The sequence below is a fragment of the Leucopleurus acutus genome (genome assembly GCF_964270905.1).
Source record: "Leucopleurus acutus genome assembly, chromosome: 16".
NCBI lineage: Eukaryota > Metazoa > Chordata > Mammalia > Artiodactyla > Delphinidae > Leucopleurus > Leucopleurus acutus.
Window position 1 is genome coordinate 87,353,938 of NC_139158.1, and position 24,385 is coordinate 87,378,322.

The 24,385-nt window shown below is 61.7% G+C and overlaps 1 protein-coding gene across 1 annotated transcript in view; it reads left to right on the forward strand.

The window, feature by feature from the left end:
• The first annotated feature begins 568 nt into the window (after nucleotides 1–568).
• The window catches only part of RTEL1 (regulator of telomere elongation helicase 1), a 28,157-nt gene continuing 4,340 nt past the window's right edge, over nucleotides 569–24,385 (forward strand). The window contains exons 1-27 of the mRNA XM_082856982.1: nucleotides 569–630; nucleotides 1,381–1,641; nucleotides 2,574–2,769; nucleotides 3,043–3,136; nucleotides 3,644–3,725; nucleotides 3,895–3,955; nucleotides 7,028–7,103; nucleotides 7,549–7,633; nucleotides 7,926–7,991; nucleotides 8,646–8,796; nucleotides 14,629–14,667; nucleotides 14,740–14,818; nucleotides 15,685–15,782; nucleotides 16,279–16,334; nucleotides 19,710–19,781; nucleotides 19,898–19,979; nucleotides 20,927–21,059; nucleotides 21,177–21,290; nucleotides 21,366–21,406; nucleotides 21,543–21,628; nucleotides 21,756–21,833; nucleotides 22,164–22,241; nucleotides 22,673–22,819; nucleotides 22,901–23,016; nucleotides 23,172–23,295; nucleotides 23,386–23,533; nucleotides 23,680–23,840. Of these exons, the coding sequence (XP_082713108.1) occupies nucleotides 1,540–1,641; nucleotides 2,574–2,769; nucleotides 3,043–3,136; nucleotides 3,644–3,725; nucleotides 3,895–3,955; nucleotides 7,028–7,103; nucleotides 7,549–7,633; nucleotides 7,926–7,991; nucleotides 8,646–8,796; nucleotides 14,629–14,667; nucleotides 14,740–14,818; nucleotides 15,685–15,782; nucleotides 16,279–16,334; nucleotides 19,710–19,781; nucleotides 19,898–19,979; nucleotides 20,927–21,059; nucleotides 21,177–21,290; nucleotides 21,366–21,406; nucleotides 21,543–21,628; nucleotides 21,756–21,833; nucleotides 22,164–22,241; nucleotides 22,673–22,819; nucleotides 22,901–23,016; nucleotides 23,172–23,295; nucleotides 23,386–23,533; nucleotides 23,680–23,840 (2,565 nt within the window). The 5' untranslated portion in view covers nucleotides 569–630; nucleotides 1,381–1,539. The remainder of the gene's footprint in view (nucleotides 631–1,380; nucleotides 1,642–2,573; nucleotides 2,770–3,042; nucleotides 3,137–3,643; nucleotides 3,726–3,894; nucleotides 3,956–7,027; nucleotides 7,104–7,548; nucleotides 7,634–7,925; nucleotides 7,992–8,645; nucleotides 8,797–14,628; nucleotides 14,668–14,739; nucleotides 14,819–15,684; nucleotides 15,783–16,278; nucleotides 16,335–19,709; nucleotides 19,782–19,897; nucleotides 19,980–20,926; nucleotides 21,060–21,176; nucleotides 21,291–21,365; nucleotides 21,407–21,542; nucleotides 21,629–21,755; nucleotides 21,834–22,163; nucleotides 22,242–22,672; nucleotides 22,820–22,900; nucleotides 23,017–23,171; nucleotides 23,296–23,385; nucleotides 23,534–23,679; nucleotides 23,841–24,385) is intronic.

Sequence of the window (24,385 nt, forward strand, 5' to 3'; positions counted from 1 at the left end):
CACTTCTGACCACACAGAGCTGTGCAGACCCCTGGAACCTCCCTGTTGACTGCCAGCTGGTGCTGGGTGCTGGGGGTTCAAAGGTCCCGCCCTGACCAGTGGGGGACATTGACCGTTAAAGCGGCTGGACCTAGAGGACAGTAAGGAGAGGAACTGGTGAGGCTCTCAGGAGCCGAGTCACGGGCAAGGGGCAACCATTTGCGAAATTTAAGGAGCGTGATCAGCTCAGACTCGAGTCTTTAAAAGACCTCTGGGTCTTTTGAGAAAAGGGAAGCCACAGGAAACCTGTTAGAAGGCTTGTGCTGTTGTCCGGGCAGTTGTCCAAGGGGGCTTGGCCCGGGGGGAAGTGGAATGGAGACCCTGGTGGGGAGGGAGGAGACGGCGGGACCCCAGGTTCGTGCCCGCGGGCGAGGAGGTGCCGGTCACCGGGCTCAGGGTCAACTGAAGGGGCGGGTGGGACGTGGAACGCTGCGCGCCAGCAGAGCGCGGACCCCGAGGGAGGGGACCAGTTTCCGGCCGGAGCACTGCGCAGCGGACCGGAATTGGGGGCGGAAGTGCGGCGCGTTCACGCATGACTGCGCGCCTCAGCCCGCAAGGTCGGACCGGCTGCCTGCTGAGGACGCGGTGGTGGTGAGTCGGACGGACTGGGGGGAAGTCCTGGAGATCCCGGTCGTGGAAGGCTCCCCGCCGAGACCCTGGCACTGGAACCTGTGCCCAAGCGGGGGCTTCCGCAACTGCAACTCCCGGCAGGCCCCGCGCAGCCCTCGGGCCGCGCGCTGGCGATTTTGGCGCGCTGCATTGTGGGGCGCGTAGTGCCCGGCTCCGCGCTCGTGGAGGGCGCCGGGTCCGCGGGAAGGGCGGCCCGGCGGGGTTTAGGAGCGCGGGCTGTTAGTCCGAGTGTCCATGCGAAACCAGGCCTCGGGGGGCTGAGTGGTTTGCTGGACGCCGCACGGATTCGCGTCCCAGGTCAGAGCAGCACACGTGCTCTTTCGCTGCCCACCTGGGAGGGATGGGGCTGGTCCGTGGAGCGGAGAGTTGGGAGCCGCAGGGGCGGGGGGTCCCGACCGGCCCAGGCTGGGGGCGCTCCGCTGGGAACTGGCCCCTCAAGCTCTGGCGGAGGTCAATGCAGTGTTATTGCGGGTGGAGCACGTGGAGCTGCATCTGGCCCCTCTCCTGTCGCCTCTCCCGGAGCACGGTGGAGCTGCCTGGGGCGGGAGAACAAGACAGGGCCGACACCTGTCCGAGCTCCTTGTGACAGGATGTCACAGGCTCGCCTTCGGACCTGTCTGCGGAGGCACTGCCTGAGGGGACTGGTGAAGTGGCCTGGCGCTCGGGAAAGGGTCGCTACAAACAGTCTTGTCATTGCAGTCTCTGCCATAGGGGCTCCCGTGGAGAACGTGTCCCAGCGGCACAGGCTGGCATAACTTACCTGGAGCGTCCGAGACCCTGAGATGTTCGGAGAGGGGTTTGTCTCGCAGACCCACACAGCCTGCGTTTCAGCCAGCTTCTGTGTCCGCCCGAGACAGAGAGTAGGCCAGTATGCCCAAGATAACCCTGAATGGTGTGACAGTGGATTTCCCTTTCCAGCCATACAAATGCCAGGAGGAGTACATGAGCAAGGTCTTGGAGTGTCTGCAGAAGGTGAGGCTGCAGACTGAGGGGCTTGTACCCGGGGGATGGGTCAGAGTGGGTAGAGCCTCAGTAAGACCCAATGTACACGCACTGTTCTATGTACACCGGCCAGGTCCTCCTGGAGAAGCTACCCTTCTGGACGTGGGAGTCGACCATAAATAGGGCTCATGTTTTAGGTGGGGTAGGAGAGATGCTAAACAAATAAACAAAAAGGATAATTCTAGACCGTGAGGAGTGCTGTAAAGAAAAGACATAAGGTGATAGACTTCAAAGCGCCTTGGGGGGGGCCTCTCTGCGCAGGTGGAATGTGAGTGAGGCCAAGCGATGAGGGCGTCCAGCTGAGGGCCTGGAGGAAGTATTTGCACACAGAGGGACAGGTGGCGCCCAGCCCTCATTAGGGGAGGTCGTTAAACCTCAGGGGGTGCAGCCTGCTTTCTGCTGGGTTTCTGGGCATGCTCTCTTGTACCTGCCCGAGCCCCCAGCCCTTGAGGGCTGCCTCTGTAGCTGGGCCCATGTTCCCACTCCTGCGGCAGCTGGGGGCAGCTTTGCAGACATGGCTGTGTCGGCCCAGGTTTCCACTCAGGCTACCGGCCGAGAGCTATGTGGACTGTCAGGCTCCATGCAGGTAGTGTAACTGCTTGGATCCAGAATCAGAGTCAAACTCCCATTCTGGGGCTTGACCGAATTCGTCATCTTCCTGTTTATATTAGGCTGAAAAGTACCGTGGTATTTTGGGTAATGCTCTGTAAATTGTTTGCTAATGAGACCTGGTTTGGTCTACAGCTTTTGGTTTGAGAGTGGAGAGGTCCTGCGGCATTTTACGTCCCCCGCTGAGTGGGGGCAGAGCTGCCCCAGGGGCTGCAGGGCTTGTCTCAGGTGGGCTGTGTGGTCTGCGGAGCCTGCCCCTGCTCCCCCGTGACCCTGTTCCCCACCCCATTTAGAAAGTGAACGGCGTTCTGGAGAGCCCCACGGGCACGGGGAAGACGCTGTGTCTCCTCTGCAGCACGCTGGCCTGGCGGGAGCAGCTCCGAGACGCTGTCTCTGCCCGCAAGATTGCCGAGAGGGTGTCAGGGGAGCTCTTCCTTGACCGCGCCTTGGCGTCCTGGGGGAACGCTGCCCTGGAAGGAGATGTCCCAGGTGCTGCCCCTTTTTGCCCCTTTCCTGGTCCCGGGCTGGGAGACGGGGAAGGAAGGGGGGTTGTAGCTGCCACGTCATTTCTCGCCATCCTGGCTGTAAACCTAGGGTCAGAGCCTTATGGCCAAATGAGGACCCTGCAGAGACCCGCTGCACTCCTTCCTGTAGCGAGTATTGGGCATCGATGCTTAGCTGTCCCCGGGCCGAGTTAGCTGAGTGCCCCGGGTTAACTGCACACGTGGGCCGTGACCTGTCCTGTTCCCTTGTGCCGGGCAGTGTGCTACGCGGACGTCCCAAAGATCATTTACGCCTCCAGGACCCACTCGCAGCTCACTCAGGTCATCAGTGAGCTCCGGAATACCTCCTACCGGTAGGTCAGGCGGCGTCCACCCCTGCCTTGGGGTCATGGGGGTGTTCTGCCTGGACCCCACCCTGGGGTCGCGCCGTGCTCTGGCTGTGGGGCTGCCGCCCTGAGCTCCTCGCAGCCATCAGGGTGTCAGCTGTGGGCGTGGGTCAGGGCAGCTGCGCGGGGGAGGCCCTGCCCCGTGTTGGAGCCCCCAGCACTGCTGCAGGAGGGTTGGTGTCCCCTCCCCGCCGGCCTCCCACGAGAGGGAGGATGCAGGTGGCAAGGTCTCCCCGAGGCCTGCCCCAGTCTCTCGGCCTCGCCTTGGATGCTGACTCAGAGCAGGCAGTGCCATGGTGAAAGCCCCTCTCGAGCCTGGGGCGGATTTCCGCCCCAGCCACTCCCTCTGGCTGCCCGGGCGTGTGAGCCAAGCTTCCCTGGGCTCCCGGTGCAGCCCACGTGGCTCCTGCCGCTGGACAGCACTGGGGCCCCCGCCCTCTGATCCTTGGGCCCCCCAACCGTCTCCTCCACCAGGCCCCGAGTGTGTGTGCTGGGCTCCCGGGAGCAGCTGTGTATCCATCCTGAGGTGAAGAAGCAGGAGAGTAACCACATGCAGGTGGGCTCCTGGGGCTCCCAGCCTGGCCTTGGTGGGTCTGCTGCTGTTGCGTGGGTGCTGCCCCTGGGGGACGGAGGGGTAAAGAGCTGGCGGGGGTGGAGCTGGCAGGGGGTGCCTGGCTGGGGCAGGGCTCGGCCGTCACACGAGCCCAGACCTCATGTTCACCCAGGTCCACTTGTGCCGCAAGAAGGTGGCAAGTCGCTCCTGTCACTTCTACAACAACGTGGAAGGTGAGAAGGCTCGAGGTGGTGCGTCCTGCCCACGGAGAGCTGCAGGGGGCGTGGAGTCTGGGCGCCTCTGAGGGCTGGGCTTAGCGGCCTCCTGGGCTGCTGGCTGCTGCCCCTCAGCGCCCCGCCCTGGGCTGTCGAGGTGCCTGAGCTCTGTCTCCTGACGACCAGCATTGGCGTGCGTGCAGAGGAGCTCACGCGGTGGGGCCGAGGAAGGGCCTGAACCGTGCCAACAGCATGCTTTGTGCAGAGTGCGTGCTCCCTTCTGGAGGGCTGGAAATCGGGTGCCTGCCAGTCGGGGGTGCCCACGTGAGCGGCCCCCAGTGCCCCCTGGGCGCTGGGTCTCTGGAGAGCATTTCACTCGTGGTCTCAGCTGTTCTGGGGGAGTCGGCCAGGGAGGGGGTACTGGAAGCTCCTCCACGTGTTTTTCCCTTTGCTGATTCTGTGGTGCATCCTGTCACTGCCGCCTGTAACTTGGCGGGTGTGACGTGCCCTGAGCCCCTGGGGTCCTCCTAGTGACTCCTCCAGCCTCATCCAGAAACGGATGAGAGTGGAAAGCGCAGTGTTTGTGACAACGGCCGGCCCAGGTGCGGCGTGGTTGTGTGACCGCAGGTGCCCAGGGCCCTGTGAAGGGGACCCTTTGTCTCCTGTCACTGGCTTTCTTGGGGCCCAGAGTGGAGGGGCGGCACTGGTGCCCTTGCCTCCGAATTCCTGCTTTTCCGCCTGTGGCTGCCCTTTGTGTCTGTCAGGACTTCTGGAGCCAGAGGTGATGGCAGAGAGGCTTCTCTGTGGTGTGGCCTGGGGGCGGGGTCACGCTCCTGTGGGGTCAGGGTTCCCTCTGTTTCCTGCCTCAGGGTTGGGACTCAGACCCTGCAGTGAGCCGGGCCCCAGAGAGTTCACATCGGTGATTCTCAGGGCACCAGCGGGCTAGGCCTGTGCTAGGCAGTGGGTCAGGACAGCAGTAGGTCCCAGAGGCCTGAGCTGGGAGTCCCAGCGCCCTTGGAGAGAGGGAGGGGGGTTGCCTGATGCAGGCTTGGGCTCTGGCGGGCCGGCTGTGGGGAGGGCTGCACGGCTTGGCCTCTGGGGTGATGACCCAGGGTCCCAGGCTCATTCCTCACTGCCTTCCCCTTGGCGGTGTCCCTTGGTCTGGTGGCGCCGAGGACCCTCAGGACAGCAGTGAAGTGTAAGGCTGAGGATGGCCTGTGGCAGCTGTCGTGGCCCCGGGCTGGAGACTGCTGGCCGCCAGCTCTGCTGTCCCGTCGGCGTCAGGCCTGTGGGTGTTGGGTCGCCTGAAGGCTGCTCTCTTGTCCTCGTCCCCCAGCTGCTCGGCCCTCTGCCCTCAGTCCTGCCTTCCCACGGGCCCTGGTGTCAGGCCCGTGATGCTCGACGGAGCCGTCCCCCCTTTGCTGCACTGTGGCTGCCTCCCCTGTCCTTGTCTCTGGCAAAGGGGGTTCCAGGTGTCCTGTTGGCCACAGGCCAGAGCCGTTAGGGTGTGAACCGCTCCAGCCACCTTTCCACAGCAGCTTGGAGTGGCCAGCTTGCCCACTCTGCTGGATCAGCCCTCACCTGCAGGGTCCTGTCCCTCACCTGCAGCACCCCTCACCTCATCTGGAGGGTCCTTGAGGAGGGAGGGGCCGGGAGGCCAGGGGACGGGTGGGAGCTGGGGGGAGCTTCCCATCCACGGTGGAGGCACCCTTGGAGCTGCTGCGTGTTGGGCCCCTGGCTGCAGGCCCCTCCCCGCTGCCCCAGGCCCTGTGTGGCAGAGCAGGGGCTGTCCCAGCTGGCCTGCTGGCTCCGGCCTCTCTGTCCCCTCCCCAGTCCCTGCCCCTGCTCTGCTGTACTCTTTCTGCCTGTTCATCGAGGGCATCCACTCACCATAAACCGGTGCCCCCCGGCTGTCTCAGCCTCCTTTGCCAGCTGACGCACGGGATGCAGTGGGGTGTCTCCAGCAGGGGCCCAGGCCTTGGAGGGGGAGAGGAGTGGGCAGAGACCCCAGGAGGGGTCTGAGAGGCGTGCAGAGCGGAGCCCTGCCTGGCTGCGTCCCGCGGGGAGCAAGCAGTGTGGCCCGGCCAGGCCCCCCCCCCACTGTCCCTTCCTCTTCACTGCCCGCTCTTCCTCGCCCCCCCTCCCCAGCCCCCCTCGCCCCAGCTAGGTGACTGAGCTGTGGGGCCGGCCTGCTGCAGAGCGTGTCGATTGGCTGGTCTGTTGCTATGGTGCTGCTGAGTGGATGACTCTTCTTCCTTCCCCTGCCTGCTGTCTGGTGGGGGCACCCTGGGGGCGGTCACTGCAGAGGGCCTGTGTGTTCTGGTCTGTGCAGTTAAGGGCTGGGCCTGGTACCTGCCCCAGTGGAACTGGGAGCCGGGGACCTGTGTCCACATGGGGCTGCCCTGAGACTCGGGGTGCTTATTAGAGGAGACCTTTGCTCCCATCTGCTGGGACAGGCCTGGGTGTCGCTGGGTTATAGTACTTGCCTGGCCGATTCCTACGGGCCCAACTGGGGGGCCTGTGTCCCTTCTTGAGGCCCGTCCCGCCCAGGGACACACAGCCAGCAGGGAGTGGGGCCTGTCTGGGCTGCATCCTGAGGAAGGGGCCCCAGGGCCGCAGGGCTTCAGGTGGGCTCTGCGCCTCCCGCCCGGGCAGCACAGGCAGTGACAGCAAGTTGTTTCTGCTGCTGGCTGTGTGGAGCCTGGCTTCCTTAAGAGGGAGACTCTGGGCTTGTTCTTGGGGGGGTGCGGTGAAGCGAGAGGAAGGGACTTGCTGCCAGACTGAAGCCTGATTGCAGGGCAGGTGCCGCGGGGCTCATGGGAGCCGCCCCGGCCTGGAGAGGGTCTGGTGGTGACAGGCTGAGGGCCGGCCCCCACCCCACCCCACCCCACCCTGGGGTCTCCTCTTGGTGTTCAGCCTCAGGCCTGCATCTGCCCAAGGCACAGAGCAGGGCTCCCTTGGGACTCGCTTTAGGCTTGGCGCCCTCCCCAGGGGCTGCCTGTTGCCAGGAGCCATTCCATCCCGGGTGCCTCCCGCGGTCTGGGTACTCTGGACCAGAGAGCCTGTGTTTACGCCCGCCCGTGTCCCCAGAGAAGAGCCTGGAGCCGGAGCTGGCCAGCCGCATCCTGGACATCGAGGACCTGGTCAGCAGTGGGACGAGGCACAGGTAACCTGCCAGGGCTGGGCTCCCTCCACGCGCACAGGCAGGCACGTTTCTCTCCTGAAGCATCGGAAGAAATGAGACGCTCCTTCCCAGCCCCCAGCCCCCTGCCCCCGCCCACTGGGCCTTTGTTCCTGGGACATCCAGCTCGTCCTCCACCTGACACTGCCCCTCCTCTCTGAAGCTGGCTACGACCTTGTAGCTTCAGGGCTCCTGTTGGGTGACACATGCCCGACTGCCCTGCTTCTCACCATCTCATCCACCTGCCCAGGATCAGGCTTGGTCTTTTTGTTTTTGTAGATTTTTAAATGAGTGACCCACTCACACGGTTGAAAACTGATGGTGTGAGGGGTGGCCGGCAAGCCTTCCCGCTGCCCCAGGCCGTGGCTCTCTCGCGCCCCGGGGAACCCTCCCAGCCTGCACTGTGTCCCAGCACCTCCTCTCCCTCCAGAGTGTGCCCCTACTACCTGTCTCGGAACCTGAAGCAGCAGGCCGACATCATCTTCATGCCCTACAACTACCTGCTGGACGCCAAGGTGAGGCCTCGGCCTGCGTAGCTGACGGTGCCTGATGGCAGGGCATGTCCCAGGCTCAGGAGGGGCCGGCGGAGCCCGTGCTGGGATCAGACCTTCGCTCGGAGCCAGCGCTCGGAGCCACAGCCCCTCACCAGCCCGAGGCTGTGACTCGTTCTGAGCTCTGGGAGTGTGTGGCCTGGTAGGAGTGAGGGGACCCCGTGCAGCCGGGGTCCCTGTCCCTCTCTCCAGCTGGACCCCGCGAGACCGCCTGGGAGCATCGGCCCCAGCCTGGCGTCCTCCTCTCTTGCTGTAGAGCCGCCGTGCATATGGCATCGACCTGAAGGGGGCGGTCGTCGTCTTTGACGAAGCTCACAACGTGGTGAGTGTCTGGGTGGCCTTCCCGACACCCCCTTCCTCCAGCCCACTTTCTTGTGCACAACAGCTGGGCCTTTCTGTCCAGACCCCCGCGTCCCACTGTCAGGACCAAGCAAAACTGGGCAAGGTGGGCTGCCGACCTGTGCCTGCCATTTGCACGCAAGACCCCCAGACCCTTCCTGCCATCTCATTCCTTCTCTTCCCTGTTGTCCCTGGTGGCTGCCTCCCTGCTGCCTGCCCGCCCTGCCCCTCCTGTCCTGTGGCCTGTGTCAGGGCCCAAGGACCGTGTCTCCAGGAGTGGTGGACCTTGACCAGAGCACTGGAGGAAGGCCACCTGGGGAGCCTGGAGGGGTCCACAAGAGCCTGGCATCCTCAGCCTCACGGGGTTCCAGGCAGTTGTTGGCATGGGGACGGTGGGCCCATGGGCCAGACTCGGCTTTCGAGAGAAGCTAGAAGCTAGAGTTTAGTGGGAAATTTTCTAGCTATAAAATGTAGGCAGCTCAAGTAAAATTGTTTTCAAACACTGTCTGGGCCAGACATCCATCTCTCAGTTTGAGACCCGGCCTTGAGAACACAAGGGGCCTCTTGCTTCCCCTCCCTCTGCCCCCCGTCACCTCTGCCTCATCGAGCCCCGTGACGGGTGTGCTCGGGCTCACAGGAGAAGATGTGTGAGGAGGCCGCGTCCTTCGACCTGACGCCCCACGACGTGGCTTCGGGACTGGACGTGATAGACCAGGTGCTGGAGGAGCAGGCCAAGGTGGCGCGGCAGGCGCTCCTCCCGGAGTTCAGCGCGGACTCGGCCAGCTCAGGTGCGCTCGCGGGCAGGGACCGCAGACCAGACGAGGGGCCAGTCTGCCCAGGGCCCTTCTTTCAAGTCTGCCTCAGGGGCAGCGCCAGCCTCTGTAAGAGTCTTCTTGGCCTCACAGATGGACGTGGGGAGGTGGGTACCGCCCAACCTGTCAGCACTCTCTCAAGTCCTTTTCACCGTTTCCCCGGGGGTGTGAACTTGCCTCTACTGCATAGAAGTGAAAACCAAGGGTGTCAGCCGTAATGACGTTTTGTAAGGACCCGCAAGCGTCGTCCACAGGAACGGCGCTCAGCGAGTCATATCCCGCATTTCCCTTTTGCAGCAGTGATTGCAGCGTGTGTAGAAATACTTGGTGGACGCAGTTGGTTTGTCCAGACATTCTGCGTGGCCTTTGTTAGTGTTAGGAATCCACCTTTTGCTCGCCAGACCACTTTGTAGCAAGCGTTCCTACTGTCGAGTTGCTGCAGGTTCATAGCATTTGCACCCGGCCCTTTGGACGTCACCCACGTCCCGTCGTGTCCTTCACGCGAGTGTGGGGCGGGGCGTGAACAGCCTCAGCTTCCCGGTCCCTTTACAGTCACACACATGGGCAGACTCCAGAGGGCGCAGAGGCCCCTTCTCCCGCCAGGCCACCTGCTTCAGCCCCCTCTGCGAGGGTCTCCGGGCCTCCTTTGACACACTCACAGGCTGTGTTGGGGGAGAGAAGGTTTGTAAACGGCTTTGTGTGTTTAGCACAGAAGTTCTCAAACGTGTTGGCCTCAGGACCCTTTATGTCTTAAACTTTACGTTCTTTTTTTTTTTTGCCGTACACGGGCCTCTCACTGCTGTGGCCTCTCCTGTTGCGGAGCACAGGCTCCGGACGCGCAGGCTCAGCGGCCGTGGCTCACGGGCTTAGTTGCTCCACGGCATGTGGGATCTTCCTGGACCGGGGCACGAACCCGTGTCCCCTGCATGAGCAGGCGGACTCTCAACCACTGCGCCACCAGGGAAGCCCAAACTTTACGTTCTTGAAACATACTGAGCTTTGTTTATGTGAGTTACATCTATGGATAATTAGCGTATTAGAAGGAAAAACTAAATAACAAACTGTTACGTGGCAATTTCCTAGGGCTGCCTTAACGAAGTACCACAAGCTGGGAGGCTTCAACAACAGAAGTTTATCCTCTCAATTCTGGGGCTAGACGTCCACGTGTTGGGTGTCAGCCAAGGTGGCTCCTTCTGTGAGTTCCCGGGGCATGTGCTCCAGGCCTCTCTGTCCCAGCTCTGGCAACTACTGGCAGACCTGGGCTTGTAGACGCCTCACTCCAGTCTCACTCCCATCTTCACATGGTGTCCTCTCTCATAGGGACGCCTGTCACTGGTTGAGGGCCCAACCCAGTTCTCTAGGACCTTATCCTAACTGACCATATCTGCAAATAAGGTCACATTCACAGGGGTCAGGGTTTAGGATTTGAACATAGCTTTCTGGAGGACACGATTCAATCCATGACATGTTAACATAAATAACACTTTTTTGGAAAAATAACTATATTTTAAAAATTAGAAGAGTGGCATTATTTCAGTTTTGCAAATCTCTTTAATATCTGGCTTAATGCAAGGTAATTGGATCTTGTAACTTCCTGCTTTGGCTGACGTGATACTACGCGCCATGGCTGTATTCATTTCCTAGTGCTGCTAAAAGAAATTTCCAGACTTAGCTTAAGGCAACTCAAATGTACTACCTCATGGTGCCCAGAAGCCCAGGATGGGCCAGCAGCGCTCTTCCTTCTGGAGTCTGCAGACGGGGATCCGTTTCCTGGTCTTTTACAGCTTCTAGAGGTGCCACGTTGTTTGGCTTGTGGCCCCACGTCTCCGACCTCTGCTTCCTCGGTCTCCTCTGATTCCGTAAGGACCCTGCTGTTCCATTTTGGGCCACCCCAGATGATCCAGGGTTATCGCCCCATCTCGAGGTCCTCAACTTCATTGCATCTGCAGGTCCCTTTTGCTGCGAAGTTGACCTATTCATGGGTTCCAGGGATTAGAACGCAGACACGTGTGGGGACCAGTATCAGCCTCTGGGAAACTACACTGTATATTTGTGAGAGAAAGAAGGAAAAAGGCAAATCGTGTACCCATAGGAAGAGCAGTAGTGGCAGTAGCAGCACCACGGAAATAGGTTGGCCCTGCGGCCGTCCTGGGCAGGTCTCGGGCCAGGTCCCTTGGCCTGCTGTGCTCTGCTGCTTAGGTATCCTCGTGGACGCATGGTCCTTGCTTCACCGTCTTTACCTGCGATGGGAATTTCTAAGTCAGCTGCTTTCGACCCCGAATGCATGTACATGAGTAAATAGGTCAGCGTTTCTCCAGGGACGTATCTAGGAATGGATTTTCTGATTGACAGTCACGTGCATCATAAACCTTGCTGTTTTAAAATTGTCTTTTACTTTTAAAGTTGGATGTTGTTTTAGGACTTTTTTTTCTTTTGAAAGCCCAGTAATTTTGCTGCAGTTTGTCTCAGTGTTGATTTTCCGGATCGACGTATGATGACCTCTTTCAGCCTGTAGTTCCAAGTCTCCTCTTACCTGGGGGGATGTTGTCCCACACGGCAGCGCTCACGGCCCGGCCTTGGCTTCGGTTTCTGCTCCAGGAATCATGTCGTGTCTCTTCCACCTGAGTTCAGAACCTGTTACTCTCTCAGATCCTTTTGTCTCTATTTTTCTTTTTTTTTTTTTTTTTTTTTTTTTTTGCAGTACACGGGCCTCTCACTGTTGTGGCCTCTCCCGCTGCGGAGCACAGGCTCTGGACGTGCAGGCTCAGCGGCCATGGCTCACAGGCTTAGCTGCTCCATGGCATGTGGGATCTTCCCGGACCGGGGCACGAACCCGTGTCCCCTGCATCGGCAGGTGGACTCTCAACCACTGCGCCACCAAGGAAGCCCTCTATTTTTCTTTGACTTATAAAAATTCCCCTTTTTCACTATCTGTTTCTTTTAAGACGATGTGGCTTGTATCTACTTTTGTGTTCTTCTAATTTAATCTTTATTTCTCAAGTGTTTTTTTCTCCTAGTTGTCTCTGAGTTCTGTTGCTTCATTTCTGAGCTTTAGAAAACCTGGCTCGTGTCGTCGTTTCATGTCTTTTTTTCTTTTTAATTAATTAATTATTTATTTATTTTTGGCTGTGTTGGGTCTTCGTTGATGCGCGCGGGCTTTCTCTAGTTGTGTCTAGTGGGGGCTACTCTTCGTTGCGGTGCGCTGGCTTCTCATTGCAGTGGCTTCTCTTGTTTCAGAGCACGGGCTCTAGGCACGCGAACTTCAGTAGTTGAGGCACACAGGCGCTAAGCACAGGCTCAGTAGTTGTGGCGCACTGGCTTAGTTGCTCCGCAGCATGTGGGATCTTCCCGGACCAGGGCTCGAACCCATGTCCCCTGTGTTGGCAGGCGGATTCTTAACCACTGTGCCACCAGGGAAGTCCCCGTTTCATGTCTTCTATCCTGTTCCGACACCGTCATTTTCTGTTTTCTCACCAGCTCACAGATAACTTGCTACAGCTGCTGCGCGCCTTCCCCAAACCCCGCAGCTGATCCTCTGCCCCATCTGACCAGCCCCCCACTGAGCGGACAGGTTCCCTGTTTCTCTGCCTCCTTCAGGGCGGTTGCCGGCCTGACACCTTTACTCTGTGTCTTAGCGTGTGTTTCCTGAGAACAAGGACATTCTCTTTGATGATCCGATCATAAAACCAGCATCCGTACTGCACGCTCGTCTAATCGGCAGCCGCATTAGAATTTTCCCAGCTGTCCTCGGTAAGGCCCGAAACACAGCCACCCCTCTGCCCGGTGCCGTGGTCTCCGGGCCCGTGAAGAGAAAGGCTAGTTACTTTGTCGACTGTCCTACAGTTTGGATTTGTCTGCTGTGTTCTTGTGGTTGGATTCAGGTTTTGCATTTTGGTGGGAATACCGCGGACTTGCGTCGTCTCGCAGGTGATGTTGGTGGCGTTAACTTCAGTCTGGTTACGTGACGGCTGCTGGGTGTTTCTGCTGTGCGGTCGCTGCTTTTCCATTTGTGATTCTGAAGTCACTTGTGGCATCCATTAATGAGTCGTCCCTGAAGTCATGATTTCCATGATGTTTGCAGAATGATGAGTCTTCTTATCCTCTCGTCTTCTGCGTGAGGTCTTATACTAACCTCCGCATCCGTGTCAGCATGTGAGTCCACGTGCTTAGGCACTCACCCCACGCCCGTGTGCGTAGAACTGTGAGTTCACGCTCTCCCCCACCCCAGTTTTAGTCCAGAACCACGCAGTTACTCTTTTCTCCTCCCTTTCCACGTTTGTAACGCCTTTTGTGAGGAAACGAGCTTTCATTTTTTCTCAGTATCGTACTTAACTTGTTTGATCCTAGAACCCACAGACAGTTGTTTGAGAATTGCCAGCCCACCCACGATAAATGAACATCTACTCACTAGGTTTAACGTTTGTTCACGTCCTTTTCGTCATTGGTCTGCGACCACAGAGTGAAAACGCTCACTCAGAGGCTCCTTGGGTGGTTTCTTGCCGCTTCACTGGGGTCATATTATTCATTTTAAGCTCCTTTGTAATGTTTATATTTCATACTCCATTTTTTGCCGTTTATGTTGATCTTGTTTATTTATTTTTGGCTGTGTTGGGTCTCCGTTGCACGTGGGCTTTTCTCTAGTTGTGGCGAGTGGACTACTCTTCATTGCGGTACACGGGCTTCTCATTGCAGTGGCTTCTCTTGTGGAGCACTGGCTCTAGGCGCACGGGCTGCAGTAGTTGTGGCACGTGGGCTCAGTAGTTGTGGCACACGGGCTTAGCTGCTCCGCGGCATGTGGGATCCTCCCAGACCGGGGCTCGAACCCATGCCCCCTGCATCGGCAGGCGGACCCTCAACCACTGCGCCGCCAGGGGAGCCCTCCTTTGCCTTGTCCAGGACAGCTTCTCAGGCCCCCCTTGGTGGTTTGGAGGAGCGCTGCTCTGGCGTTGTGTAGAATGCCCCTTCATTGGGGTTTGGATTTGTGTGACGTTTCTCCCCTGGACGTACAGGGCTGTGGGATTTGGGGAGGAAGGGCTCAGATGCGCAGGGCCCGCCTCATTGTATCTCATCCAGGTCCCTGCGGTCAACTCCGCATGACTTATGACCTTGATTGCCAGCTGAAATCGGCTTTGTCAGGGGCTCCAAGTTACTCGTTCCCCTCCTTTCCACACTGTTCTCTTTGGACGGAGGTCACTCTGCACAGCCCACACCTAAGGAGTGGGGTTATTCAGGTGTCAATCTCCATGACCCTGCGTTAGGCGGCAGCTTCTTAGAAGTAACACCAACAGCACAAGCACCCAGAGAAAAAATAGATAAACAGGACTTAACAAAACCAAAAACGTTTGTGCGCCAGAGGCCACCATCAAGAAAGCAGAGACACCCCACGGAACAGGAAGAATTTTTTGCAAATAACATATCTGATAAAGGATTTGTATCTAAAATAGGGAGGAAACCTTTTAACGACTCAACAAAAAGACAACCCAACCCAGTTGAAAAATGGGCGAAAGTTATGAATAGACGCTTCTTGAGAGGCACACAGATGGCCAGTGTGCACGTGGAAAACGGAGCCCATTGGTCACCAGGAAAACGTAGCTCAGAACCATGTCCATGTGCATAGCCACAGGGTCTCTCTGAAGGTGACCGCCCCCCTCAGCTCAGGCTGCTGCTTCCAGGTCAAGTTCCAGCCGTGTGGGTTCAGAGCCTCTTCTGTCAGTGTCTTGCCCTCCACACCAGCATCCTGGCTCCTTAGGACAGGGTGGTGGAATTAGAAGGATGCAGACTTGTGCATTTGCGCTTTCCTTTGCCCAGGGCTGAACTTGGAGCTGGAGGACCTCGCGAAGCTGAAGAGTAGGTGCCCCTCCCCCCACCTGCCGTGGCCTGCCCCCCACAGCCCCGCCCTGAGAGCCTCTAACCCCACAGCGATCCTGCTTCGTCTGGAGGGGGCCATCGACGCCGTGGAGCTGCCTGGAGGTGACGGCGGCGTCACCAAGCCTGGGAGGTGAGAGACCTAGCAGGCGGCTGTGCTGGGCTCTGTCCCTGCAGCATTCCACCCCACGTGGCCTGGAATGTCACTGGGTCAAAATCCAGAGAGTCTTTCCGTCTTGGAGGTCCGGGAGGGTTTGGTCATTGAGAGTGTTGGCACCGCCACCCTCTCCTCTGGTTCACCTCTCTGTCTGCACTGCAGTTGCCTTTTAGAACGAGGCACCTGCCTCCGTGCCACCTTCTGTTAGGACGAAAAGTCACCTGGAACGTCTGAACGTCCCACAGGCCTCCGAGCCGCAGGGTTTGTTCCCCATGGGATGGTGGCCTGGGGCAGGTGTCACTCTCCTCGGTGCACCACTGCCAGCTGCGCTGGGACCCAGGCCCAGGTCTGTCGAGGCAGGGAATGTTCTGGAGCGCTGGGCCGCCTGCCTTGTCCCTGAGCCCCATCTGCTCCGCTCTGCTCAGGCCCTCACAGGGCCCGGTTGCTTCCCAAATGGCCCTGACGCCTCCCTGGCTCCCACACCCACAGGGCTTCCTCTGCAGCTTCCACTGCCCACCCTCCCTCCCGACTCTCCAGAACTGCCTTTTGGGTGCCCTGCCCAGAGCCACCACCTCAGGGAGGCCCTGATGACCTCCTCCTGGCCCCCATGCGGAGCCCGAGCCCCGAGCCCAGGCCTTGTTCTGGGTACGCCAGTCTCCTGCAGGCCACTGTCCTCCCCGCTGAGGCTCCTGAGGGGAGAGGCCTTTCACCTCCAGGTTTGGGCCTCCCTGGAGGCCCAGAGCTTGTTTCTGGATGAAGGAAACTTAAAATGCTTTTGGCTGTTAGGTTCCCAAAGTGCAGCCTCATCTCCTGCCAGGCCTGAGCTGCCTCTTTCCTCGTAGCTACATCTTTGAGCTGTTTGCCGAAGCCCAGATCACGTTTCACACCAAGGGCTGCATCCTTGACTCCCTGGACCAGATCATCCAACACCTGGCAGGACGTGAGTCCCCGGCCACCGTGTGCCCTGTGGCTGACTCCTTACTCAAGGGCGCAGCCTGACAGGAATTTGGCCCATGGAACTGCCTTTCTGATTCGGATGTTGAGATCTTAGCATGTTTGGTGGCGTGTGTCCTGTAAAGAGCGGCCTTCCCTGTTCAGCCCCTTTTAGGAAAGAGCGGTGAGGGGCGTGGGTGGGGCAGTGAGCTGTGGGCCCCACCATCCTCTCCCCCAAACCTCCTGCGCTCTGTTTCTGCCCAGAGGGCTTCCATGGGCCCGCTTTCCAGAGGCTGTGCCACGGAGCCCTCTGGTCTGACCGGGGGCGCCCAGCCTTGCCAGGCTCCTGGGCTCTGGGCAGCCCCAGCCTTATCTGGCTGCAGAGCCGCGCTTGTCCCACTGACCCGCGGGAGACCCACTGGGAAGACAGGGAGAGGCTGCCCTCTGAGGGCCCCTCAGCTGGAGAGAGCCCAGTGGACGGTCAGCACCCGCTGCCCCTACAGGTGCGGGGCTGTTCACCAACACGGCAGGGCTGCAGAAGCTGGCAGACATCATCCAGGTGGGGACCGCCGCCACGAGGATGTGGTACCTCCTTTCCTTTCCCGGTGGAAGCTGGCGGGGCTTCCTTCTGCAGAGCTGCGGAAGATTCTAGACGCGGGGAAGGATGAGGCTCCCCCAGCACACGCTTCAAGTCCGCGCTGCAGGGCTGGTTTCCTCTCGCCCCAGCACCGCCGCAGGCCTTGAGGGCGGGGCCAGGCGGGGGGTGGGGGGGGGCCAGGCGGGGGCGGGGCGCCTAGGGTGAGAGTCTGGCAGGTCCCTCCAGTTTTCAGACAGGCCCAGCGGCTCCTGCCCAGCCAGCTGCCGCCTGTTCTCCAGTTTCTCGCTGACACAGCGTTTCAGGGGAAAGTTAATGCAGAAGCCCGTACTGGAGCGGGGGGCGTGGACTCTGTCCCCCAGCCCCTGTTGCGTTGCTGGGCCCGCCTCGCCCAGCGGGTGTTGAGACGAGGGGTGAGTGTGTCCCGTCGACGCCCACTAGGTGGGGCCTGGGGCTGGTGTTTGGAGTCAGTGGGTGGTCTGCAGGTCCTCTGGGCCAGGCCGGCCTCAATCTGGGCTTTGGGATCCGCTTGGGGGTAGGGGCAGCCTCCAGGGCTCACCGAGCCCCTCCTCTGCCACGTGCAGACCCCACTTTCCCCAGGCCAGGCGACCAGGGGAGCTGTCACACGCCTCAGGGCCTCTGGATGTGACCACTTCCTGCCCCTGACGTGCCGTCCCGTGTGTCCAGCTGTCCTCCTCGGGCCCAGCTGAGCCGCTTCCTCAGCTCAAGTGGACAGGCCAGGGCCTGCCTGCCTTTGGCTGCGTGGCTGCCCAGCTGGCCGCTGAGCGCCAGTCTGAAGGTTCCGGGCACTCCAGCCCCTCCTGCGCCTCGCGGGGCCTCCTCGCTGGGCCTTTCTGCAGAGGCCCCTCGGCGGCTCTTGGTCCTGGGGAAACCGGGGCACCCGAGGCCCCGTGTGGCACGTGCGTGGCTGCGCACGCTGCACGGGGTTACAGTGGGGTGCTCCTGGCTGCAGACAGGCTCAGTGGGCTCGAGGCCCTGGGTGACCTGCCCTGCAGCGCGTCACTCTGTCGCCCCCTCCTTGTCTCTCCCCACCCCTCGCGGTGCTTCCACGGCTACATGACACCTTCCACACTGCCCGCCAGGCCTGCGGTCGGCCTGTGCAGGGCGGCATCCCCGGGGCCCCTGACCGCACTCACAGGTGCTCATCATGATGGGATGTGGGGTGAGCACCTGCTGGGTCACACTTCCTCCAGCTGGAGGGAACATGACAGGCTGGTGCGCAAATATGGCCCGTAGGCAGCTTGGGCAGCAGAGGAAGCTGAGTCACCCGCCAGGGGCTGCTTAGAGCAGCTGCTAAGGGAAATTCCAACCCAATGGGGTTAGTGGTGTTCGGGTTCCAGAGAGTATGGAGCAGGGAGGGACCGTGCAGGCCCGGAAGCGAGGGTGCCCCGCCCTGCCGGCCTGTTCAGCTGCAGGGACCCTTGAGGAGGGCGGGAGGACGGGCAGAGGGCGCCACAGAGGGAGGGCCCGCCTGGAAGGGACAGGGCCTCCAGGGCAGGGCCGGGGCGCCACAGCTGGGGCTCGGGACTCCCTGGAGACCCAGCAGTACTGGTGGGTCACCGCCCGGGGGGCAGAGGCCTGGGACGCTCGCTGCCCCGGCCGGAAGTGATGGAAGGAGGGGGGCAGAGCCCGGGCCTGCAGGATGCCACGCTAGAATGTTCCTTCTTCTCCGTGACCCCGGCTGCTCTTCCAGCCCCATCCCCGCCTCACAGTTGGGACGGAGCCCCCAGGGTGGAGTGCAGAGCCGGCCGTGGGCAGGCAGCAGAGCCCAAGCCGGGGAGGGGGGCTGCAGCGGGCTCCCCCAGGGCTACAGCTGCACCCGTGCCTGCCACCTCCTCGCCGCCGCCCACCCGTGTCTGGCACTTGGACACAGGGCAGCCACACCGCTGTCTGCAACTCCTGGCCATCCCTTGAGGTGTGAGGGCCGCTCTGGGGCCACAGTGCAGGGGTTTGCAGGGGAAGCCATGGCCCCAGAGTGGCCTCACCAGGCGGTGTGGCCTCCGCTCCGGGATCAGGTCCAGTGTGTGTGGTTCCGCCCTTGCAGGCGGACACTTTGGTGAATCGCGAGGCCAGGTGTTTTGCTGTCTGGACGAGGAAAGTGGTTCTCGAAGCTCCTCTCGCCCTTGGAACTTAACAGGCTGCACTGTACCCGCAGGCCGTGCTTCTGGGCCCTCACGTGCAGGGCCATGGGGTGCCCGCTGCTCCTCCCGACCATGCGCCCACATCCCCTGGGCCTGGCAGGAGTTTGCTGAGAACAGGCTGCTGATCCGGGCTTCCAAGGCCTTTCCTGTTTGTAGGAAGATTTGGTGGGTGAGGCTCCTGCCCATGGGTGCTGGTGGTGCCGGTCTTCTCTGTTTTCACGGACACCGGGTAGAAGTCGTGGCCTCAGCCTCAGCCTCTAACCCAGCAGAAGGCGCCTGGGAGTGACGTGAAGACACGGGGCTGTGGAACACGCCGTCCCTTCTGAACGTGTCTTGGCCTTGTTTCTACCAGCCGAGTGTCAGAGTCAGAGTGTTCCCTTTCTGTGAGGAGCCTCTTGGGCTTTGGTCGGGATGCCTTGGACTTTCGGGTTATTGTGGGGAGAGCCGGGGCTCTGTTCTCCAGGGCGACCTCACAGACTGTTCCGGAGGAAGTGACGTCTGTCTCTTGCTTTATCTCCAGTGTTACATACTTTTTGTTGCTGTTGTGAAAGGGGTCTTTTTAACTCACTGGTGCTTGTGTGCCAGAAAAGTGTTGACTTTTATTTGTTGGTCTTGTGTGAACCTATCTTACTAAGTTTTCAGTTCTAAAAGTTTGTTGTTTGGTTTTCTGGATTTTCTAAGTAGATGGGCCTGTTGTTTGTAACGGCTAGTGTGTTGTATCTTCTGCCCCCATATTTATCCCTCTTGTGGTTTTTTCTTGGCTCGTTGCATTGGCTAAGAGTACAATTCTGCTTATTGTACTTAGGTATTAATTTCATCCTATTACTTCTCCATGTAAACGGGGTTCCTTTCCCCTATCCCCTGACCCAGCCCTAGGGGAGAGCGGAGAGGGCGGGCTGCTGACCTGGACTTGGTCCCCGTGACAGCCTTGGACTGGCTGCCGAGGAGGGGCCTGCAGGGCGGCTGTGTCTCTAGTGCGCGGGGCCCCTGAGGGGAGGGGACAGGCAGCTCCGGCTCCTTAGCCTGGGGTCCTGCCCCAGGGACGCTGTTGGCTTGGAAGCAGGGGCAGGTGGTGGCTGTGTCCTGAGTGTCCATCTGTCCTGTGTGGGAGGGACTCAGCAGGAGTGGCAGCCTCTAATGTGTCCTGCTGACTTTTTCCCTCATCTCTGCTGTTCAGATCGTGTTTGGCGTGGACCCTGCTGAAGGTGGCCCCAGTGCCGTGGTGGGGCCGGGGTGTCAGTCCTACAAGGTGGGTCTGCTTCCTGGATGGGGAGCTCCCAGGCCGCGGTCTCACAAGGTGGGGCTGCCTCCAGGATGGGGGCTCCCGAGTGGGGCCTAGGACACCTATCCATTCCACCTCTCCAGGTGCACATCCACCCTGATGCTGGTCACCGGAGGACGGCTCAGCGGTCAGATGCCTGGAACGCCACGGCAGCCAGAAAGCAAGGTACGGCACCTCAGGTGGCTGCGACATGCTCCCCCTGGGGCGGTGCCCCGTCCAGCTATGGGCTCCCAGCCGCCTGTCGGTCCAGCCTTCTCCAGGTGATTCCCCACCTGCCCTCTAAGAGTCAGAGCTGTCAAAGTGAGAGACCTCCGAGGGCCCGGCGGCCCGGGGCCTGCCTGGAGTTTCCACGGGGGTTGGCCCCCAGACCCCCGCTGGACAGAGAAGCCAGAGCACCCCGAGAGCGGGCTCCTGGCTCCCCAGTGTCCTCCATGGTCACTCCTGTCCTTGCTGGTGCAGGGCTGGCCCAGGACACTGTGGACTCAGAGCCGCGCTTCCATCCTCCCCACTGAGGGGGGCAGGTCCCATCCCAGAAGTTGGAAAGGCTTCTCTGGTCCCAGAAAGTGGTTTGCTCTTTTGTGGGAAGTGTCCCTGCTGACCTGTGACGTGGTCTTGACCCGAGAGTCACAGTTTGAGCATCCGCTTGTGCTATTCCATCTCCTGTTTCCAGAGCCACTGGGAGCGCATGGGAGGGCTGGCGTGTCTGCCTGCAGGCCGTGCTCTGGCATCCTCCCTGGCTGGGCAGGACGTGTGTAGGAGGTCGCCCCTGGCTTCCTGCCTCCAGGGGCTGTGGGCCTCTGCCCCTCCCTCTTCTGCAGTCCCACCCGGAGTACAGGCACGGGGAGGCCGGCTCCTCACTGAGCCACAAGGACTAGGGTTGGGGTAGGCTGACCTCTCTGGAAGTGACTTCAGCGTCCCCCTCCCCCGGCGCCAGGATGCTGGTGGGCTTCTCTGGTCTGCTTCCTGCTCCTGGGACCCCGAGGGAGGGCGGGCAGGACCCCCGGGGAAGACTTGTGCACCTGGGCCCCAGGGCCCAGCACCGCCTTGGGGGACACACGATGGCTGCTGGGCAGGCGGCTTGGGCCTCACACACGTGCCCCCGCCCCCCGCAGGGAAGGTGCTGAGCTACTGGTGCTTCAGCCCTGGCCACAGCATGCGTGAGCTGGTCCACCAGGGCGTCCGTACCCTCATCCTCACCAGCGGCACACTGGCCCCCGTGTCCTCCTTCACCCAGGAGATGCAGATGTAAGTGCTGACCCTTGGCCCCCCCCGGGGGGGGGTCCCGAAGCCAGCCCCCCGCCCTGGGCTGCCGGGGTGCTGGGGTTCAGGATCTCACAGGGGCTACCCCCTGCCTCCCTCCAGCCCTTTCCCAGTCTGCCTGGAGAACCCACACGTCATCGACAAGCACCAGATCTGGGTGGGGATTGTCCCTAAAGGCCCCGACGGAGCCCAGCTGAGCTCCGCCTTTGACAAACGGTAGGGCGCCTGGCGGGTGAGGCGGGTGGCCGAGTGCCAGGCCCCTCATGGCAACAGCCCCCCGGTTCCTTGCAGGTTCTCTGACGAGTGCTTGTCGTCCCTGGGGAAGGCACTGGGTGAGTGCCCATGCTGTCCATTCCTGGGCCCCTGCCCTGTTGCGAGGTCGCCCGCCCCCGCTCCACTCCCTGTCCTGCCTGGTCTTCCTGGGGCTGGAGGGGTCCTCTGCTGCTGAGCTGGCCACGGTGCTTGCAGGCAACATCGCCCGTGTGGTCCCGCATGGGCTCCTGGTCTTCTTCCCTTCCTACCCCGTCATGGAGAAAAGCCTGGAGTTCTGGAGGGTGAGTCCCTCCTTGCAGTGTCTTCTGGGGGCGGGAGGGAGCCCCAAACAGCCAAGGGTCTGGCAGGGCTGGGCCGCGTGTCTTTGAGAAGGCGTGACGGGCATTCCCTCTCTGCCTCCTCCCGTAGGCCCGCGACTTTGCCAGGAAGCTGGAGGCCCTGAAGCCCCTGTTCGTGGAGCCGAGGACCAAAGGAGGCTTCTCTGAGGTCTGGGTCACCGGGGCTCCCTCCCCCTGGCAGCCCCAGGGTGTGTGTGGCCAAGATCCTGCTGGCCTTTTAGGAAGTTGGGGCTTGGGGACGATGGCAGCAGCTCTGCGCCCACCCCGCAGCCCCGGGGCCCCTGGGTGTTCTGGGCACGGCAGGCAGGCACTGGGTGCTGGCTCCGGGTCAGCCTGGGAGCCCATGCCACAAAGGTGCTGCTGCAGCCCTGCTGGCCTGCCTCCTGGCTCGGACGGTGCTTCGTCTTGCAGGGTGATTTCTGAGGTCTTGCTCAAGGAGGCGAGGGGCCAGGCCGGGCTGACCAGCCTCCCCTTCCAGGTGATGGAGGCTTTCTACACGAGAGTCGCCGCCCCCGGGTCCAGTGGGGCCACCTTCCTGGCTGTGTGCCGGGGGAAGGTGAGGCCTCTGAGGTCCAGGTCCCACACACCTGGCTCCTTATCCCCGCCTGGAACCTGTGCCTGAGGGGGGCCGCACCGTGGGCAGGAGAGGCTGGTCACCTCCCTCAGGCCCCATGTCCAGCAGACACAGGAGGGTGTGGCCCTGCTGGTCGTGTAGGGCCGGCCCTCGGGTCCTAGGCTGGGCATTGGGGCCCACGCATGGGCAGTGGGCAGGTGGGCCGGAGGAGGTGCTGAGAAAAAGAAGTTGGCTGTGGGATTCTGGGAGCGGTGGACCCCAGGTACAGCCTGGTTCGAAGTTGGAGGTCTCTCCCACCCTGCCCATCCTGGGGGCCGTGGGGCTGTGAGGGCCCAGGCATGGGTGGGCCCTTAGGGAAGGTCTTGGGCTTGAGTGGAGGCAGATGGGGGAAAAGAGTGCCCGCTGCCTCCCAGGCCAGCGAGGGGCTGGACTTCGCAGATGCGAATGGCCGTGGAGTGATCGTCACGGGCCTCCCATACCCGCCCCGCATGGACCCCCGGGTTGTCCTCAAGATGCAGTTCCTGGATGAGATGAAGGGCCAGAATGGGGCCCGGGACCAGGTGAGAGGCTGTGCGGCTGAGGGTGGGCAGGTGGTGCTCAAGCCCCCGTGGCTGAGGCAGCCCCCCGCCCTGGCCCTGCAGTTCCTCTCCGGGCACGACTGGTACCGGCAGCAGGCATCCAGGGCTGTGAACCAGGCCATTGGGCGGGTGATCCGGCATCGCCATGACTACGGGGCTGTCTTCCTCTGCGACCACAGGTGCAGGCCCGCCCTCCCCCCACCCCCTCCCCGCCGGTGCTCTCGGGCCAGAGCCCTTGCCCCCGGACACCGGCTCTTCCCTCTGGTGAGTCTGCCAGGGAGCTGGGCTCCGAGGCAGGCGGGGCTCCCGGGCTGACGGCCCCACCGCCCTGCAGGTTCAGCTCCGCGGACGCCAGAGCCCAGCTGCCCTCCTGGGTGCGTCCCCACGTCAAGGTGTACGACAGCTTCGGCCACGTCATCCGAGATGTGGCCCAGTTCTTCCGCATCGCTCAGAGAACCGTGAGTCTTAGCGCTAGCTGGCTGTACCCTCGTGTCCCGCCCAGGGGAAGGAGCAGGGCGGGACCTCCACAACCTCCTGTGAACATCTAGATGCCCATGCTGGCCCCCCGAGCTGCTGCTCCGAGTCTGGGCGAAGGAGAAGGCACTGCCTCGGTGGCCGTGTCACCCGGCCCCCTCCGCACCAGGAAGGCCACAAGTCTGGATGTGCACGTCCCTAGCCTGAGGCGCAGACACACGGGTGCGTGTGGCTGGGCGACACGGCCGGTTGGGGCCCCACAGGGTGGAGGGCGGGGTGCCTCCCGCAGGCTGGTGGCACGCTGGGGCCGACGACTAGAGTGCCCAGCAGGCGGTGGTGGACTTCGTCACCCACGCGTGCTCCCGCAGGCTTGCTGGTCGCCGGGGACGCCGAGGGCAGCCTTTGTGTGGAGTACCAGCAGGAAGCCGTCCAGGCCCGGCGGAGGCCCGTGGGGCTGTTGGCCGCCCTGGAACACAGCGAGCAGCTGGCCGAGGGGCCTGGGGACGAGGCCCTGCCCGCGGAGGAGGAGGTGCGGGGGCCGGGCTCCCTGGGGGGGGACACGGATGGCTCGGCCCACCTGGGCTCAGGCACCACCGTGCTCACCCCTGCACACCTGCTGGTCGGGAGGGCAGGGGGGTCTCAGCAGATGCGTGGTGGTGCTGTGTGCGTGCCCCGCCCCGGCACAGCCCCCCGCCCTCAGCTGGGCCCCCAACACACCCCCGTGCTGGACATGGTCCGCTCACTTCCCGCTCCTGCTGTGCCCGAGCCTGGCCCTTTCTGGGAGCCTGAGCTGCGGCAGGACCTTCTGCCCTGGGGCCTTTGTCCAGAAGCCCATAATTCCCCAGCTGACCTGAAGCTCCCCACTTCCCGCCGGGCGTCAGTGCCCGCCCCCTGCTGTCCCGCCCTCTAGGCCCAGGGCGCAGCTGCCCCACTCGTGTTTCTCATCCCTTCCCGCCGGTGCCCTTCAGTTACTGCCACGCTGCTGCCCGGGACCTGCTCTCACACTTGGTTCCCTGCAAGGGGCCGAGGGTACTTCTCCCGCCCTGCCGCCCAGGGCAGTGTCAGGGCTTCGGG